The 18,018-nt window shown below is 39.3% G+C and overlaps 1 protein-coding gene across 1 annotated transcript in view; it reads right to left on the bottom strand.

Moving 5' to 3' along the window:
• Positions 1-16,033, bottom strand: part of dnah7 (dynein, axonemal, heavy chain 7) — a gene marked incomplete at both ends in the record, with an annotated part of 63,506 nt that extends 47,473 nt beyond the window's left edge. Inside the window, 17 exons of the mRNA XM_083908697.1 lie at positions 6,739-6,925; positions 7,712-8,079; positions 8,164-8,304; positions 10,315-10,494; positions 10,772-10,918; positions 11,001-11,225; positions 11,496-11,574; positions 12,654-12,781; positions 12,996-13,274; positions 13,520-13,699; positions 13,787-13,970; positions 14,059-14,178; positions 14,380-14,505; positions 14,732-14,804; positions 14,894-15,074; positions 15,607-15,688; positions 15,933-16,033. Of these exons, the coding sequence (XP_083764823.1) occupies positions 6,739-6,925; positions 7,712-8,079; positions 8,164-8,304; positions 10,315-10,494; positions 10,772-10,918; positions 11,001-11,225; positions 11,496-11,574; positions 12,654-12,781; positions 12,996-13,274; positions 13,520-13,699; positions 13,787-13,970; positions 14,059-14,178; positions 14,380-14,505; positions 14,732-14,804; positions 14,894-15,074; positions 15,607-15,688; positions 15,933-16,033 (2,781 nt within the window). The remainder of the gene's footprint in view (positions 1-6,738; positions 6,926-7,711; positions 8,080-8,163; positions 8,305-10,314; positions 10,495-10,771; positions 10,919-11,000; positions 11,226-11,495; positions 11,575-12,653; positions 12,782-12,995; positions 13,275-13,519; positions 13,700-13,786; positions 13,971-14,058; positions 14,179-14,379; positions 14,506-14,731; positions 14,805-14,893; positions 15,075-15,606; positions 15,689-15,932) is intronic.
• Between the last annotated feature and the right edge of the window lie 1,985 nt (positions 16,034-18,018).

Raw genomic sequence — 18,018 nt, 5'->3', positions numbered from 1 at the left:
TGAAACCACTGAATATATGCAGAGTTTAATTGAGGAATTATTCGCAGCTGAAGTCAAATTTTTGCTACCGATTCACATCGTTGTTAGCATGTCACACCGACTGTGTGAGACGATTTTTCTACACGTAAGGTGCGTGTGTGTAATGATGCAGTACTTTCTTCTATGGGCGCTTTGAACAGCAGCCATCTGACATGTGTTAAAGCAGGTAAAGCAGATGTTAGTGATCGCATTAACAATGGTTCATTCACTTCATTCATGTCAGCAAAGTGTAACAGTGAACCAGCATGCACTATGAAACTAAGGACCATCATTAATACGATTATTCACACCTGTGATCTTCCTACTGTGACCTGTCAAAATGGCTGTTGGGATTCATTTCAGAAAGCAACGTTAGGTGAAAATGGTGAGTTTATTGACTCCAGATTTTCCAATTCAGAAAGTGAGGTAAATCACACCTGAGGAAGAGAACAGAGGCCCTGTTGGGATTCAAACTGCCAACCCTCCAGTTACAAGTCAAAGTAATTTACAGTAAATAGGTCTGTTTAATTGTCAAAACAAGACAGATTTTTAACCATGAGAAATTACAAATAAAATACCTAGAATACATATACATACAGATTAGTATATATAATATCACTTGTATACATGTATATATACACAAGTATACATGAATAAATATTAACTGATACCATGCTGCTGTTGCTATGGTGAATCAGTACTGGTGGCTCTATTCATGCCATCGTTTTAGAATGGTGGTGCGCACACTAAACTCACAGTGAACCTAATCTGGGGTGACTGAACCAACTAAAATCTTCTGTTGTCAAACTTTCTCATCTTTTGGTAAATTAACTCAGAGTTCATAAATAGAGTCAGAGTTTGTTGAACCTCCTGTGCAAAGAGCCCAGTGTGTTCAACTTGTATTTTAAATGGTATTTGGTTGCAATCTTGCAATGATGTTTCTACTAGTTTTAGTACAATGAGTATTTATCTGCGTTCTTAACTTTGCAACACTTAAACTTATGTTGTATAAATCCTGTCCGTTAAAGAGGGGATGCAAAGTACAGTGAAAGTGTTAGATGTAACACTGAGTAGATTGTCTATACATAATAAGGCCAAAGTGGAAAGTTGTCAGGTAAATGCATATTGTACAATGATTATGGTCCAACTTAGCTGTTCATACAAGCCAGGTTTATTGAGCAGAATTGAAGGAAGCAAGAAAAATCAATGGCAAGTAGACCAACGAGCCAAAACCAAGGATTCCAGGAATCGTCAGCAATAATCATTATCCTGCCGGTGTGATAGGATGAGGCAGCTTAATACTCGCCCACATTTATATTCTCCTTAATCAGCACACAGACAAAACCCTCCATACCCCTACTGACTTTGGCCCCGATTGACTTCGACTACTCCACGTGCTGGGAAGGCAGTAACTAAACATGACTCATGTGACATTACATAATCATTGTGGGTCATTTAAGGTGTTTGAGTCCTATATAATTGAAAATTAAAAGTGATGTTGGCATTAATTATGTAAATTATTTAAAAAGGTCCAATGTGTAGCATTTAAGGGGATTTATTGGCAGAAACTGAATACACTACATAACAATGTTTGCGTAGGTGTATAATTGCTTTAAAATAAAGATCAATCGGTTTTTGGAGCCTTAGAATAAGCATTTTGTACTTAAGGCAAGCTTGTTGAACTCAAGTTCAAACACAGAGGAGGAGGAAGACAATATATCACTTGCAATTTACCATCTCCTGAGTTTCTTTGATAGTTTTCCTCATTTATCCTCCATACAGAATATCCCTATACCATTTGATACAGATGTATGCTACGTGTATGCTTTACATTTTGTATTACATTAATATTTACAGCTGCCTAGAAGGTATCCGTAGATAGAGAAAAAAAACTGCAATATCTTCCTTTACCAACATCCACTCTGTAATAGAGATTTCACCAGAGGCCTGTACAGCGCCTATGAAATATTTCAGCTCTGATATTACCTCATCTGCACACTAATTCAATATCCTCTGCCCCAGGAAGTGCCTAAATAAAAATTCCATCTAATCTTCAAGGTTTGACAGCGAATTTGTGAACCTGCTCACATAAACATGTGAAGCATGCGGCCTGATGTCATCCTATAAATGGAATGAAATAAAATGCAAGGGAGGGAGGAGCAAAATCCAGAGCTACCATGGAGTGAGATAAAAAATGTGCTTTTGTATTTCTGTATTTTATTGCTGACGGCTCCTTATAACAGTAGAAGTTGGAGGAGTCAAGGAAGTAAAACTATCTTTGTCCCGTTGCTTTGCAGGTTCAAACCCAACTTACCAACACTGTGCAATGTTTATATTTTGACATCAGTGCAAGAAGTAACACCCTCAATCTCGATCTCACACAAGGAAATGGCTCTTTTCACGTTTTTCTTTTGGCATGTAGGGCCAATGCATATTATTGGGTGCCCTCCATGGACTGTGTATTAGGTCACAGCTGGTGAGCAGAACCCACTTTCGTCCGCAGTGTAATTCTAATGGATGTTTGTCAGAACCTGATCAAGACTTTAGTCAAGAGTTACACATTGGCGTGTTTACTTTGTCGAAATACATTCATAATATCAAGTAATTCTACTTAAAGATGAAGTGCCTTTGTTTTTTTCCTCCGCATTTGTCTCCCACATTCAACATCTAGCAGGACTTACTGGGTTTTTCTTTTTAGTGAACAAAGAAGCCAACAACAATACTGTTATCTTTTGACAACTGGACAGCCAATACTTTTCATATCTCCTAGCAACATGCAACTAAAAATAAAGTTGTAAAGAAAATACAACTTACACCTACTGTTAATTTTACTGTGATATTATTGCATTGCTTTTACAGCTTTTGTTTTGTTTCTTAAAATGAGGCGTGTAACCACAGAAAGACACTTAATCTCCCGTCTAGAATGAGATAATAATTACTTTTCATCTCTCATGATTACTATCGATTTCTTATGTTGACTCAAGCAGAGGCGGTAGTTTTCACGTCACCCTGAACTAACTTTTTCCCACTGGGCTCACCACACAAAACAAGTAACAAACAAATTAAGACCATGTGGGATGTGGGTTTTTATATTAGAAGTTTGTACTAGAAATCAGCAAAACATAATTAACATTTTAAGAAGCTAAAAAGAAAATAAACCGGTCCATTGGCAATGCTAAAGAATTAGATACACAGACAAAAAGTCTGATTTGATTGCCTGTGGATGGGCCATACAATTATACTGACTAAAGGAGTCCGACTGATGAACTGTGACTGTCTTTCCATCGATTTTATTAGAATTGTGATTTTTACACATTTGTAATGAGGACAATATAATAAGGCTATTTTAGCATTTAGTCTGCCAGAGGGGAGTTATTCATGAGGAAGCTGAAGGGATAGCAATGTTCTACTGCAAGTTTTATGTGTGATGATTTAGTTTTTATGCAGATACAAATGCCTTCAATGAAGGGCATAAACAGTGTTCATCTGAGGGGGGCGTAAACCTTAAGAAAGCCATTTTATTTTATTTTTTCTCCTTTTTAAATCTGACCCACACTAAATCCATTTTCTTGTTTCCTAAAAGCACATTCAGTGCAGCACTGCATCTTAAAAAGTGTGGTTTCTAATTCACAGGAAATGACAAGAGGGTCAACTGTTTGCTACTCCCTAAGCTCATTAGACGGGGCAAGACTGTGATGTGCTGAATTGTAAAAAAAAAAAAAAAAAGTAGGTTCATTAAAATAAGTCTTTTAAATTGATTTGGCCCTGTTTTTTTTATCTAAAATGTGCATGCAACAGTAGATAAATGACATATTAAAGCAGACAGCAATTAAACAAAAACAAGTGGAGGCAAATGAAGTAAAGATGTGGAGGCTGTGAGGTGCAGGAAGATCAGTGGATCGTGAGCAACCCCCGGTGGTTGAGCGGGTTATGTCCCAATGTGAATATTGGAAAGAACACTTGGTATTAAGCAACTGAGATGATTCCAGTTTCATGCACTGCTGAACAATGCCATACATGGGGGTGAAAGGAAGTCTTATTCATCAGATTTTGATGCTGTATACAATGATGCAGACTGATGTGTTCCTACTACTGACCTACATGATATGGTAGAAAACCATTAGCTGTAGAAACTACAGGGGATTGTTTTTTTCAGAAGAAGAATCATATATCATATTTAACCACTGGTATGCAGTATTTCCCATCTCTAGCTGAAATCATTTAAATACAGATAATATACATACAACATTGTTACTGAAACTATTTAATACCTTTTCTTGGGGAATACCAGCTCTGGTATTCAACAGGTTTTGTAAATTAAACTCATCAACAATGAATTTCCAAATGCTCCTCCCTCATCTTCCTCATTTTAAGTTACAGACCAGGAGTGGAGAAGCTCCAAGTCATGTATAACATTCTGATGACAGCAATTATCCCTCTGCTATAATGAAAAAATAACCACTCTGGTCCCATCTGGTTGTATGCTTGTTAGGTCACAGTCAGGGTGAACAACAACATATGTGGCAATGTAGTTACAGTGCTGAAAATAGTCAGTGTCAAGCATCATTTAAATACAGTATGTCGCTTGGATAAAAATTACACTTTAGTGGAGTTTGGGCAACCACCAACCACATTCTGAAGGAGACAATATAATGCAGGCATGGTTTTTGGGAAGCAAATAAGCATGAATTTGAGATTTAATTCAGAGAGAGAATACTATATGTGGGTCTTGTTGGTGCTGTGGAGTTTCTACAACTGCAACAAATAAAACAGATCTTGAAGTCACTTTGCCTTGAAGAACTGCCCCTGGGCAAATCACTGATATGGCACAAGATTAAAATAACAATGAGGGACTGTGCAAGAGTCTTTTGTTTGAGCATGTTGTTATGGCTGAAAACATCTGTGAGTAACATCGCACCCATCTGATATCAGACATTTGACATCAGACGCCTCATTAAACAGAAGCAGCTTAGCATCACAGCAGAAGGGTTTAGTGTGATCAATAATTTAGTATGGCCAGTGGAGGGAAATTCATATCGTCCAATCCTTCTTAAAGAGACTGTTTAACTGTTCATTAAAAAGACAGACAGTGGACATGTCAGCTCCAGAACACTAGTTTTGTTACCAAATAAAAACATCATCCTCCAGCAATGTCCAAGTTATTTCACACCTGACCAGAGTAAATGGCGGAAAATGGCTTTTGAGAATGTGTAATTTAAATCATCACGAGTTACCTTGCAGGAAAACAGTAATCTGCTGTAGATGGCTGGCACATTTATTATTCAAAAAAACCCTTAGTACTTCAAACAGCTCAGCGTTAACTGCTGAGTGAGCACACCACTTATTCCAGAGCTAAAATGTATGCTTTATGGTGATAATAATAACAACCACAACAATAATAATAATAATCTTGAAATTGCAGTTTTCTTATTAAAGCTACAAAGTACTTTGCATAAAGGGAAAAGGGGAATTACCATGATTACAACAGGATAATTGCTTCATATAACAGGGAAATAACATAAACACAATAAATGTCATACTTCATAAAACTTTCTGATTGCAAAAACAAAAATAGTCACCCGCAGTTCCAAAAAAAGATTTGGAAATCACAAGCTCAGCTCCATCTGCAGATGGAAATGAACATGCAGGCACACGGCGTTTATTAATATGTTTGTAATGTAGTTTGCAGGTTTAGCTATTAGTATTGCGTTAAAGGTTCCACCAATGTTTTTTAAGCCAAGTAAAGTTAACTCAACATTTAAACTTGAGAAACTGAGCATGAGACAAGAGCGAGTGTAAAAGCTACTGTCGCAACATTTGTGCACGCCACAGATGTGCACACATCTCATTAGTCTGGCCTGTAAGCAACCGCATCCCCTGTGCGTAAGCTCCCTGTCCCTTGGTGACCTCGTTTTCTTTGTGGCTCACTATGGCCCTGCCCCTTCCAGACAAAATCCATAATTTCTATTTGATGGTGCAGTCAGCCTGGGCTTTCTGGAGGACACTGCCTGAAATTGATGTGTCTCATTTCAGGTCTACTGAGGACGCCAATTACCCTTTGGAAACTCTTTGAGGAGGCTGATGCAACACTTACTTCCTGTCGTCCTATTTTATTTTATCCTGCTCTCCATCCTTTTCCTCCCGTTTTCCTCCTCTTTCCACGCCATCCTTCTCCACCTAGCGCTCTCTAAATATTGCAACCCCTCTCGCCCTGTGCTGTCACTCTCACTGTTTAAAAATGATTGTGAGTTTTGCCTTGTCAGGTTTATTTCGTGCTGGTCTGACAGTAGAAAAGCTCATATTTCTGGCGCATCATATACCAGGCCTGATCTGTCTGTCAGAGAGTTGAATTTAGATCTATATTTGCAATTGAGGCCACTTCTGACTGTGTTTCCAGCTACACTAATCAGCCACAACAATAAAGCCGATGGCTGGATTTAATGTTGAGGCTGATCAATGTGTTTTTGAATTTATCAAGCAAAGAAGATGTGCAAAACGGCACAACCACATAAAATTGAAAGTCACTTAATTCACCTTTCATTCCCCATGCGTTAATTGAGTAGTTTAACAGATGTACCAAAAGAAGCAGCCATGAGTGTAGCAATAGTTGTAACGTGTGTTTTTTATTTTAGTTGTATGATTGCTGTCCTACCACTGGTGCAGTGGTAGGACAGCAATCATATAAAACACAACACAATAAAAGGAAGTCAAACACCTTACCATGGAAACCCGTTTCATGGTGTCCCTCCAGGTTTTGTCAACCGCTGTGAAATGGCGTCCTTCTTCAGGCATTTGAGTCATGATGTCTGGAGAGCTGAATATGGGCTCAAGGTAAAGCCATGTGGACTGCACCTTTAACCATTCATCCAGGATCTCTTGGAGCAGCAGCAACTTGTCTTCCCATTCCCTGGAATAGAAAATGTAGACAGGTAACATACAGTTAATTCATATCACTTTACATACCCAGTAACCAGGCGGCTATACTGAAGGACACTAATGTTCTAAATAGTGTCACCGCAGAGGTAAAAAGCATTTGAGAATAGTTTTTTGTGGACTTCGAAGAAAGAACTCAGTACGTTAGTATTCTGTACAAGGAGCTATTTGACCTAAGTGCAGCAGCATACACCAAGATAGATAATTGTATTTGCATTATTAAAGCATTGGCCGGTTCAGCATTTAGTCCAGCAAAAAGCTGCATGGGAACCCTGTGTCAAACTGTGCCTGGCAACAACATGAAATTGCAATTTCACAAATCAGATGATGAGGAATTTCCATTATTTGCTTGAACTCAGAGCAAGAGGGGAAAAAAGTTATGAATGAATTACACAGTTGGCTCAATTGAAACAACTGATTCTGAGTTCGGGTTCCATATTTTGACTACAATCGTGACCCAAACAAATTAGGTTTTCAAGAGCTATTGCTGATTCCATCCACAATGCGGTGGGCGAACGACTTTGTAAATACTAAACCAATTAAACTCACAAATAAAACTTTAAAATGCACTTTGCTGTATTTCATATCTGTCTTTTGGGACAGCGTGTCTCTACTACAGTATGTAAAATAATGAGCAATGTATAGAATGGTGATCTTTACGTATCGTCTACTCAAACAGTGAGCTTATATTCATTTTACTTGATTGCTCTTTCAGACAAAGTTAGCAAATAATTTCCAAGCACATCTTGACATTTCTTACCGTATCTCCACCTCGAAAGGCTTAATGAAGGGTGAGCCCTTCATAGTTTGTGTCTTGACTATGTGATCGTCCAAAAGCATCTGGACTTCATCCACAGATGACAGGATAGAGGTGCCTGTCTCTCTGTAGGCCAGCAGGCTAAACTCGGTGTCACTCCACTCACTGGCCATTTTCTCCATGGCCTTCTCCAGGGAGTACTCCTTGCCAGCTGCCTCACTGATGTTTTCAAAGCTGCTCAAGTGCTGCTCCAGATGCATGGATAGAAAGTGAGCCACACAGGCATTGTGGTTAGTCGACTTTAATGGCATGCCAGCGATCTCAGACATGGCATCCCAGTGGCGGTCGCACAAACCAGGGTTGCACAAAACCTGCATGAAGAAAGAAAGTGGATAGACATTTGAATTCAATGTTATTTTGATTTCTACACATAAATTGTTATTCAAGAGTCTTACCTGCACCATTGGAATATGCTCCTTGAAATCATCTACCTTTGCCTTTACAGTTGTGGCAATGTTTAAGGCATTGGGAACGTCAGAGAAGCCTTTCTCCAGCTTGTACAGAGTGCGCCAGTAATTGCTAACGTCCTCTTCTACCTGCACGAGTGGGAATTTATTCAACAAAGACATATAAAATAAGAAAAGTAATGGGAAACAGAAAAAGTAAACCTAGTCTGTCAAAGAGAAGTAAGGATTTTGTTTGAAGGGGTTTGACCGCACAGGGCCCTGTGCTATGGCTTCAAATAATGGCAGCTGAGCAGTTATTGTGCTCCAGTCAGAAGCATCAGGTGGTTGCTATGGTGTTTTGGCTTATTACTGAGAAGGTACTTGGTAGATTGCTGACCAATTCATTCGTCAGTCGATAAGGCATGATTTCTAAAGATGGACATGGCCGACCTTTTGTCTTGCATAGTTAATAAAGAGTTTAGAGGCAGATCCATAGATGAATGAGGTGGCGTCTGTAGTCAGTCAGCATGATATTAGTCTTCTTTGTGATAACAGGACTGCAGAGCTGTTCATAACAGAGATTACACTGACAGTTATAGCTGGATATGAAGCTGATAAAGGAAATGATTCATCTTCACTTTCCCTCTCTTATCACATTTAAGTGAAAACACCTGTGACTGAACGATTGGAAAAGGCTCTGCAGAGCAATGAGGGTGATGTAGAGGAGGCAAAAGAATACACGTGGATAATTGTATAGAGGTGAGATAATACCATGTGCATTGTTAATGAATGCTAATGTCTAAATAATATCAAAATAGATTCCCTCTTTTTTACAGCTGGTCATTTCTCACTATAATGCCTTTATATACATGGTTTCTGCAGCTTTCCACAAGTAAAATGTAAACATTTCTAAGATTATATTGACCTCACATTAAATTTTCACTTCTCAATGTTGTTAACTGCCATTAAGGGGCTATGGAAACCCTGTACATAAACCCCTTTAAATTGCCTTTCTTATTTCGCAAAGAAAGAACTAAATGGTCGACATACAAAATGAGTTGTTAATACATTTAATAAAAGCTAAGAATATAGCTTTTGCCTTATCTTCATATCCGGCTGTGCCATTGCTGACAACCTCCTCTTATACACAGTCAGACGAGGACATGAACTCCCCTGCAGGGTTTTTTAGCCGCAGAGCAGACGCTTTATGTTTTCACTATCACTTATAGAGTAACAAAGCAACACTAATGGCACACATGGTGCAGAAATATCACCCTACCTGACACCTTCTAAAATTCTACACTCACAGAAAAATGCAGCTTAGACAAAATGTGTGCTCTCTTATCTGAACACTGGAAAAGTGGAGAAAAGCAGAATTTTCACACCAAGCATTTTTTATCAACTGCCTCAGAACGACTCACACTCTCCTGCTTCGACGGTGCTGCAATTTAATACTGTTGACGATACAATTCACATTACAGTTCATTAGCAGTCTAAAGGTGCTTTCAGTCACGCACTGAAATCCAGAGATTGTGCAGAGCAGCTGTGTGTGTGAACACAATTGTTCACAATTGTCTCTCTGGAGATTCTCCTGGCAGCTCCTTGCATAATCTGTGGTCTGTGCCTGTGAGTGGGATCATGTGAAAACGAAACAGGAGAAACTCCGGAGCAAGTCAATGGAGTGTCCCCGTTTTCTGCCCTCACCTGGATCCTCTGGGGAGGTTGTGTACAATTCTCAATGAAAAAATCTCTGGTTGCATTAAACATACACGAAAAGGAGAATTTGACCCAATCTTCCGGACATTACTGGACGTTCATGTCTGTTATTTCCCAGGATAATTTATATCCCGACTGCTCCCACAAGCCAAGATCACACACTGTTCTCATACAAACAACAGATCAGGATGTTAAATTGTATCTTTATCCTAAAAGCCTAAAGCCAAAGCCTAATTTATTGTCTACAGTTTAAACTCCACACGAGAGTAGCGGGGAGATGGAGCGAATCCTAGTTGACAGAGTGAAAGGCGGGGTAGACCGTGGACAGGTCTCTATATAAAGTGACAGTAATCCCACAACATCCATACACATGTACACACACACACACAGCTCAGGACCTGTATGGTAGCATGTTAACTAGCATGTCATTTTGAGTACATGTACCTTGTCTGGGTTCACGTTGGACAGTGGCCCTTGGAGCCACTGCTCATACTGATTCAAGAATTCCGTGCTCGTCTCATAGAGGCGCAGGAAAGGTGTGAGATCATCCTGGATCTTCTTGTGCTGTGGATACTGGGAGACAGACCAACCGTAGGCCTCTTCTTCCAGGTTTATCACATTCATCTTTACGTAGTGGTAAAAGGGTTGGCACAGAAATAAGGGTTAAAAGAAAAAAGACAGAAAGATTAGGTCAGATATGGTGACTAGATACATAATGGAGTGACAGTGAATGGAAGAAAAACACCTTATGAAGCCTCTTATGACTCTCTTATTGGTTTAGTATATACTGCCCTCTAGAGGTTAAATATTTGAAAGCACATACCTTAAATTTCAAGCAATAAGATGCTGCACAGTCTGCATGACTTAACCTTTACATGTGGGCTGCTACAAGTTGATGTACCTTTTCCATGGCAACCTCCAGTTTGGCTTTAAGATTCTGGACTTTCTTCAAGTACTTGCTCAAATCTGTGAGCTCACCAAAGGTGTTAAACTCCTCCACCTGTGCACTATAGCTCTGCAGCTCTTCCAGAAAGTGCTCACGAAACACCTAGAATGAGCACACAGTTACAGAACACCTTACAATGGACATTAACTATTTCACCGTTTTTAGACAGATTAGAAACACATACCTTGAGGGAAATCTGGAATTGCTCTGCCTTTTCAGTAACAATCTGTTGGTGTTGGTTGAATATGGATGGCATGCGCTTGAACCACTGGACAGTCTGTGTGTTAAGCCTCATGTGCAGTGGAGAGAGAGTAGCATAGTCCAACAGGAAGCACAGTTGTGTGATGGAGTCTGTCAACCTTTGTTCCAACAAAGGCATCTCTGTGGTCTTCACCTTGTTGATGTAGGCCTAGACAACACAGCAACACAACCGTAGTAGTGGAGTAGTATTTCATCTATACAACACACATATTTCAGGCTTTCTATAGCATAAGGTTTATTTTAGTTCCAAACAATAAAAAAGCACCCAGCACCAAAGGACAGGACAGAAAAAATACTGGATTTCTTCTGTAACGACTGGCTGCAGCTTTTATTTGTAGTTCCATTCCGAAATGCTTAGATTGTATGAGAGACAATCATCAGAAAGGGCGGCTTGCATGACAAATTTAGAGGTGGTTACCTTAAGCTCCATCAGTTTGTGTGTGTCACGTGGCGTGCTCAGCGCCGTCTCTGCAATCTTCTCAAATTCATTACAAAGCCTGTGAGAGGGAGGCGCATTCATTCAGTGACAAAAACAATGGATTTCACAGACTTACAAACTTATTATGGCACAGCTTGGAACCTAGAAAAGAGCAAATGGGATAAAGCAGCAGAGCCAACTCTAGGTTTGCCATCCAAAACGTTGTGCATACTGCACGCTCCCTGTGACAAGCACACCAGGCCCTATTTACAGTCTGTGATCAGGCCTAAAGCAAGAACATTTTCTTTAAATTCCCTGCGTGTCTGTTGTGAGGCATGCTGCATTATTTTTTAAAGCCAGTTCGATAATTACTTTGTAATAAATTTTAAAAGGCATGGAGCACAAGATATCATCAAAAAATATTAACTACTCTATATTCTAATGCAAGGATGAGTACTTACTGGCATAGATTGTGACTGAGAGAAATAACAGTAAAGTATAAACCCTGGATTAGATTATGCTGCATAATATATGTCATAAATTACTGTAGCTGTTGCATGGTTTCAAATTGAAAACAATTGTTCAATGCATTGCACTGAACTGTGACAGAAACAAAAGAGGCGGTGGCTTAGGTTACATGAGGTTTAAAGGTTACAGTAGCTAATGTTACAGTGTCAAAGTGGATCATAATGGACAGCAATCTAGAGACAACTCTTACATGTATTGAAATAATAAATAATTCTGTATAAATACTGCAATAGTAATACTAAAATCTTAAAAATATGCAAGTAGTTAAGGAAGAAGCTATGATGAAAATTAAGTATAATTAACAAAATATTAACTTTCCCTTACGTTTGGTCGAGATTTTAATTCATGACCATGCTTTCACACATGGAACATCACACTCGTGTGCTTTGAACATTTTAAATATAATAATTGCTAATGGCATACATTCCATTTACAGCTGGATCTTGCATGAGATCAAACAGTTATTTCAAGGCTTTGACACTATAAATGGAGTGTTTTTTCAAAACAAAATTTATTCCAGATGATTTCTCGCTGCAGCTACATTTAGACCTTATTACAAAAAATGTAAAGATAAAGATGCTCTGTTGCTGTGATGTTATCAATGAAAGCGAAAACAATGAGCCAACTGACCTTTTGTTGATTTCCTGATGGTTTTGTAGCATTCGTGTGGTCAGTTTCTGCTGTAGCTCCTGAGCATGCTTGACCAAAGAGCGGATGACCTTATGAGAGTGGACCTCAAACATGCCCAGACGTACCACCTAAACCCCCAAAGCAGAAAAAACAGTATTTAACTAACACTAGACTGATGAAGCATTGTTTAAAGAAACGATATGCAGGCTTATTTGCATTCTTCCAGTTCTAGTTTTAACTGTCGATACATGGTAACATGATGATTTAACTACATCGGCTACAATACACGTGTTTGTTCTAATTGTAATAGATTTAATTCAGTTCCACCTTGTCGATCAATACCTCTTGTGAAGTGTACTGGATCTGGTCAGCAAGCTGCTTGTAGTGTACCACCTCCCGCTTCATTTCCTGGAAGGAGTGCTGCTCACTGAGGAACTGCTCCACATCTTTCTCTGCCTGCCTGGATACCAGAGTGGCATATTGTGCGACATACTCGTGATGAACATGCTCCTTTGGCCTGACACACTCGGCCCAGAACACCTGACGCACTTCCTCCTGCTGGGCCTCAAGGATCTCTGGCAGGATGATGGGATTCAGAGTTTTCCCACACTGGAAGTGTGCCTGTGAAGTACATAGTAGTAGTAGTACAAGTAGTGCATCCAGGTAAAAAAGTTGAAATACTCAACATTACAGATGTTAATTCGATTATAGCTATCTCTGCTACAGCTAAGAAACTCCTGATATATATATATAATCCCCATTGCATGTTTTTGGACTGTGGGAGGAAGCCGGAGTACCTGGAGAAAACCCACGCACACACGCAGATGACATGCAAACTCCATGCAGAAAGGCCCTTTTCTTCTTACCTCCTCGGGGTACAGTAAGCTTTCCACACGAGGCACCACACTGATGGACCTGAGCATTATCTCAAAGGCGGTGATGACAGCCTCTTCATACTGTTTTAAGTCAGGCTCAAACCTGACCTGCGTGTCCTCCAGGATCAGATGCAGCACAAACACTGGGTGCGGATCGACTTGCCCTAACTTCTGTGAAATGGAAGAAGACGAAAAACAGAAATCTAATCTTAACTACTGTAAAATATAGTAGCTTAACATTTTTATGCTTTCTCCTACCTGGTCTGGGCAAATTAGATTTGTGTAGGCTCTGAGTGAGTCCAATCCAAGGCTCTGCAGCATGGAGGTCATCAGTGTAGCTGCACAGTTGAAGAAAGACGACAACTTGGCCAAATTACTTAAAGGAGGCACCAGCTTGCGTCTGGAACCCTGGCAGTAAATGTTTAGCACTTCGGAAATCCAACTGTTGTAAAAGAACAGAAAACATAAATTTTAACGACGATTTAATAGTTCTCCATGGCTTACATGAGGAATTTTGTTGTCTCACTCACTCTTTGAGCAGGATTCTTTTGGCGTTTTCCACGTGTCTAGAGACGGTCTTCTGGAACACAGACAGCTCCATGGATTCTTCTCTGCTGTGGAACTCCTGCACATCTATAAGACGCATATTTCTAAAAGCAATAGAGTAATAATAATATTTAATTCGATTATACAGAAGAGCCACAAACTTAAAAGCAATGACAACCCTGGATGAACGGTGACGCCATGTTTTACTCGTTTTGTACAAAACACTTTGTGATAAAACAAGTATTTTTAACTAAAATAACATGCATTTTTAAAATGGCAATTTCTAAAAATCATAACATACTTACTTGTAAGAGGCATGCCAAAGGTATAGCATTTGCAGCATAGTGGGATTAATAGAGTGAAGATTAGCTCTAATCTTCTTTTGTGCGGAGACAAAATCTTGGTTCCACTGTTTTGGGAACACTGCCAATCTGATAATGAAACGCAACATTAGAACTCCAGCAAAATACCGTAAATGATTCATCATTCTACAGGTTTCCACTCACTGCTCATTATAACACAGGTGTTCCTTGAACTGAGGAAACCACAGGAGTGTCTGTATGACCTTGTCGTCATAAGTCATGCTTCACTACTACTACTGAATATTTTCTCAAAAGATTAACATGCAAATTTCTCCTTCACGTCCTGCTGACTTACTCGAGTCTGTGAGGGGGCAGATCTTGTACCCTGTCCTTGTCACTTTCTCTTGGATCCCTGAATGTGTGTTTCACTAAAATCACAAAAAAAGATATTAAAACATAGAATATCTTATTACAACGCTCAGTCACTAAAGATGTCAGAGGTAAGTAAAGTAAATACAGATAGCGGTCTTGACACTGAGCATGTAGTCGTTGTGGATCTCATCGATTAGCAGCTCCAGCGGTGTGTTCAGGCTCCTCAGGTGGGAGGGGAGCCTTCCCAGAATGTTCTCCTGCCAAGAAACCTCCAGAGGAGCCACATTCTTCAAGTCTATGCCGTGCTCAATGTAGTACTTATATTTCTGACAGGACAGAACACCACACTCAGCAGAGGTAACCACTTAAACCAAGGTCTGACAAGATGTTTTTCATGACAGTGAGGATTACACGATAATGAAAACCATATAAAGCCTAGCTTGGACTTTTTGTGATGGACGTTGTGGTGCACATGAGAAAAAGGAAAGGGGTGGAAAGGGAAGATGAGGGCAGCAATGGATGCCAACTGCCATAAAACGCCAAAGAATTACCTGAGCTTCCCTTGTTTATGTGCCAAGTCTATCCACTACACATAAATGTAAAAAAAAAAGCCACTTAAATGTATGCAGCTTTTTTATATTTAGTTTCAAAGAAGAAAGAAGCATACAGAACCTAGCGACTGTTACCAATGAGACCATCAAAACAAAACAGTGATAAAAGGCTACCACATCAAATGTTTTGAAGGGATTATGGCAAAGAAAGATGAGAACAATCTCTCCATTACAGCCGTGCATACAACAACAACACAACACCGGTGATATAAGTATATATTTCCATCAAGTGTGTGCTGCATTTCACCATTTCACGGTCACTTTGTGCAGTTAAATCTGAAAAGCCGCATGCCGAGTCACTGTTGTCCTCCTCCACCTCCTCCTGCTGACTAAAAAGAACAGAAAATTGGAGTCTCTATTTATGTATTATTTCTACTTTATAACACACATAACATTTCCTCTCTAAGAGTGTGTGACACCATCCATCATCTCATTTATTTAAGAGCATAGTTAGTTACAATACTATTGTGATCTTAGGCACGTCCGTCCAGCTGACAAACCATATAGACTATGGAGAAAATATGCAGTGATTAATACATACATGGAAATGTCAATATAGACGGTGCAACTCACCAGATGAATTTAACCACATTTCTGCGGAAATTCTTCTGCTTCAGCAGCACTGCACTGGGAAACTGCACCACCTTTCTGCTCTGGCCTCTGCTGTGACACATACTTGGGCTTCCTGACCAGTTTGTCAGCACATGTCCTAAAACACAAGTATAGGAAACAAATTCTACATAACAACTACTGCTAGGGGTGGATCAAAAATATCAATTTGGTGATACATCTTCATCCTTCCTCATTCAATATGATAATCGATATGTCAGGGCAAATATTGATATTTTAATGAACAAATTACACTGTAAAGTTAACAGTTCCTGCCAGTTTCACTCGCCAGGCATCACTTCTTCTCCTCGCTCTGGCGCTGCTCAAATGAATGAGGGAAACTTGGGTGGAAGTTACCTGGCTGAAGGAAGAGTTTACAGTAGGATAATAGGGGCGATGCCCCATCCATCACATTGACTTTATGCACTTTGTTCTCCGTGTTGTGAATAGATAGAGAAATCCTGCACTTTTAACTTTTCCATTTTGTTTTCTTCAGTATCAATAACTTGTGTTATTGTTGGTATCATATTGTGAGGTACTACGGGTGAAAAAAAAACAAAAAACGATTCACATAGGAATCGCGATTCTAATCGTCCACGATTCTGAATCGATTCATAATCTTCAATAATCTATATATTTTTTTTTAAAACTTTTTTTAAGTTTCTATTTTGAACAACCACACAAAACACCAGTTTGTGTTATGTAGAGTTTATTTTTGTAACTTCTGGTAGAAAAGGCAGCTAGCCTAAGCTTTTATTTATGCAAGTAATTTTTTTGTACAATAAGTAAGTTTTTATTTGTTTTGAATGAATAAATGTTAACTTATTCGTATGAATCGAATCGGTTGAATCAAGAATCGATTTTGAATCGAATCGTGACCCTAAGAATCGGAATCGTGAGCCACCCAAAGATTCACATCCCTATGAGGTACCCTGTTATTCCCACCCATAACTACTACTACTTACATGTAGATATTAGGGTGTATTTTTGACATAAATGTATTAATTGACAGGTGACAAACACAAAATGGGGATTAAATAAGCACTGCAATAAGACAAAACCAAGAATATAATATAAACAACACACCGAAAGTAACATGTATAGCACAGATTTATAGTGAAACAGACGATGAACAGAACGAATACTACTGAGATATTATAGTTAAAGTGCATATTGTTTACTCACTCTCCACGTCTGTGTTGTCCTGAGGATTCCGTCTCCGTGGGAGACTCAGTGAAAACGGATAGTTTTCCATCCATGGCTCTTCTTCACCCTGCATTAGTACACACACAGAAATTAAGTTTGACAATAATATTTGACCAACGTCGTGTCATAATAACGTTTTTAAACTTACCTGTAGTGACTTTTGTGGTAAAAATGTTGTCACAACTTCAGGACGTTTTTCCATCTTCTTCTTCTTCGCTGAACTCATATCGCTGTCGACATTCGTGAAAACTATTTGACCAAACCACTGTCTGTGCTGTTGGTTGCTAGGGACGCAATAACTCCTTCAAAAACTTTTAGCAGCTGCGCTAAACCACCTGCTCAACTTCGAACTTAAATGTCCCGGTTCTGTTTCTTCTTGTGTTAAATGTTTTAAAAAGGTTAACGTCACTCACCGCGTCTCAATAACGTGTTTTCATCACCTGTACAATTAATTAGTGTAGGTGTCCGTTGTATACGGTGTAGTGATGGGACGGTCCATTGCTACCGTTTGTGGGGGGGGCACTAGGGATATAGAGAATATGCCTGGGGCATTTTGTTAACTATTGGAGCGTATAAACATACACTACAATGTTAATTAGTGTAAGGTATAGATTTCTTTCACAGTAGCTTAGTAGAACTTCGATTTATTGGGGCTCTATTTAATGGAGGTTGCAGGAAAACCCCGACCTCCACTAATGTTAAAGTCCGCAATTGCTTGACAATGATTTACACACACACTGGATGGATTAACATGGGCTTTTGATTGTTATTTTACACGTTTTAACAGTTTATATATGGACATATTTCATTTCCAACAGCTTTGTGTCACCTAAAAGTCTATGAG

This window comes from Microchirus variegatus, assembly GCF_963457635.1.
Source record: "Microchirus variegatus genome assembly, chromosome: 22".
NCBI classification, from domain to species: domain Eukaryota; kingdom Metazoa; phylum Chordata; class Actinopteri; order Pleuronectiformes; family Soleidae; genus Microchirus; species Microchirus variegatus.
The sequence above is the reverse complement of the archived record's forward strand: the minus strand, read 5'-3'. Positions and strand labels throughout refer to the sequence as shown.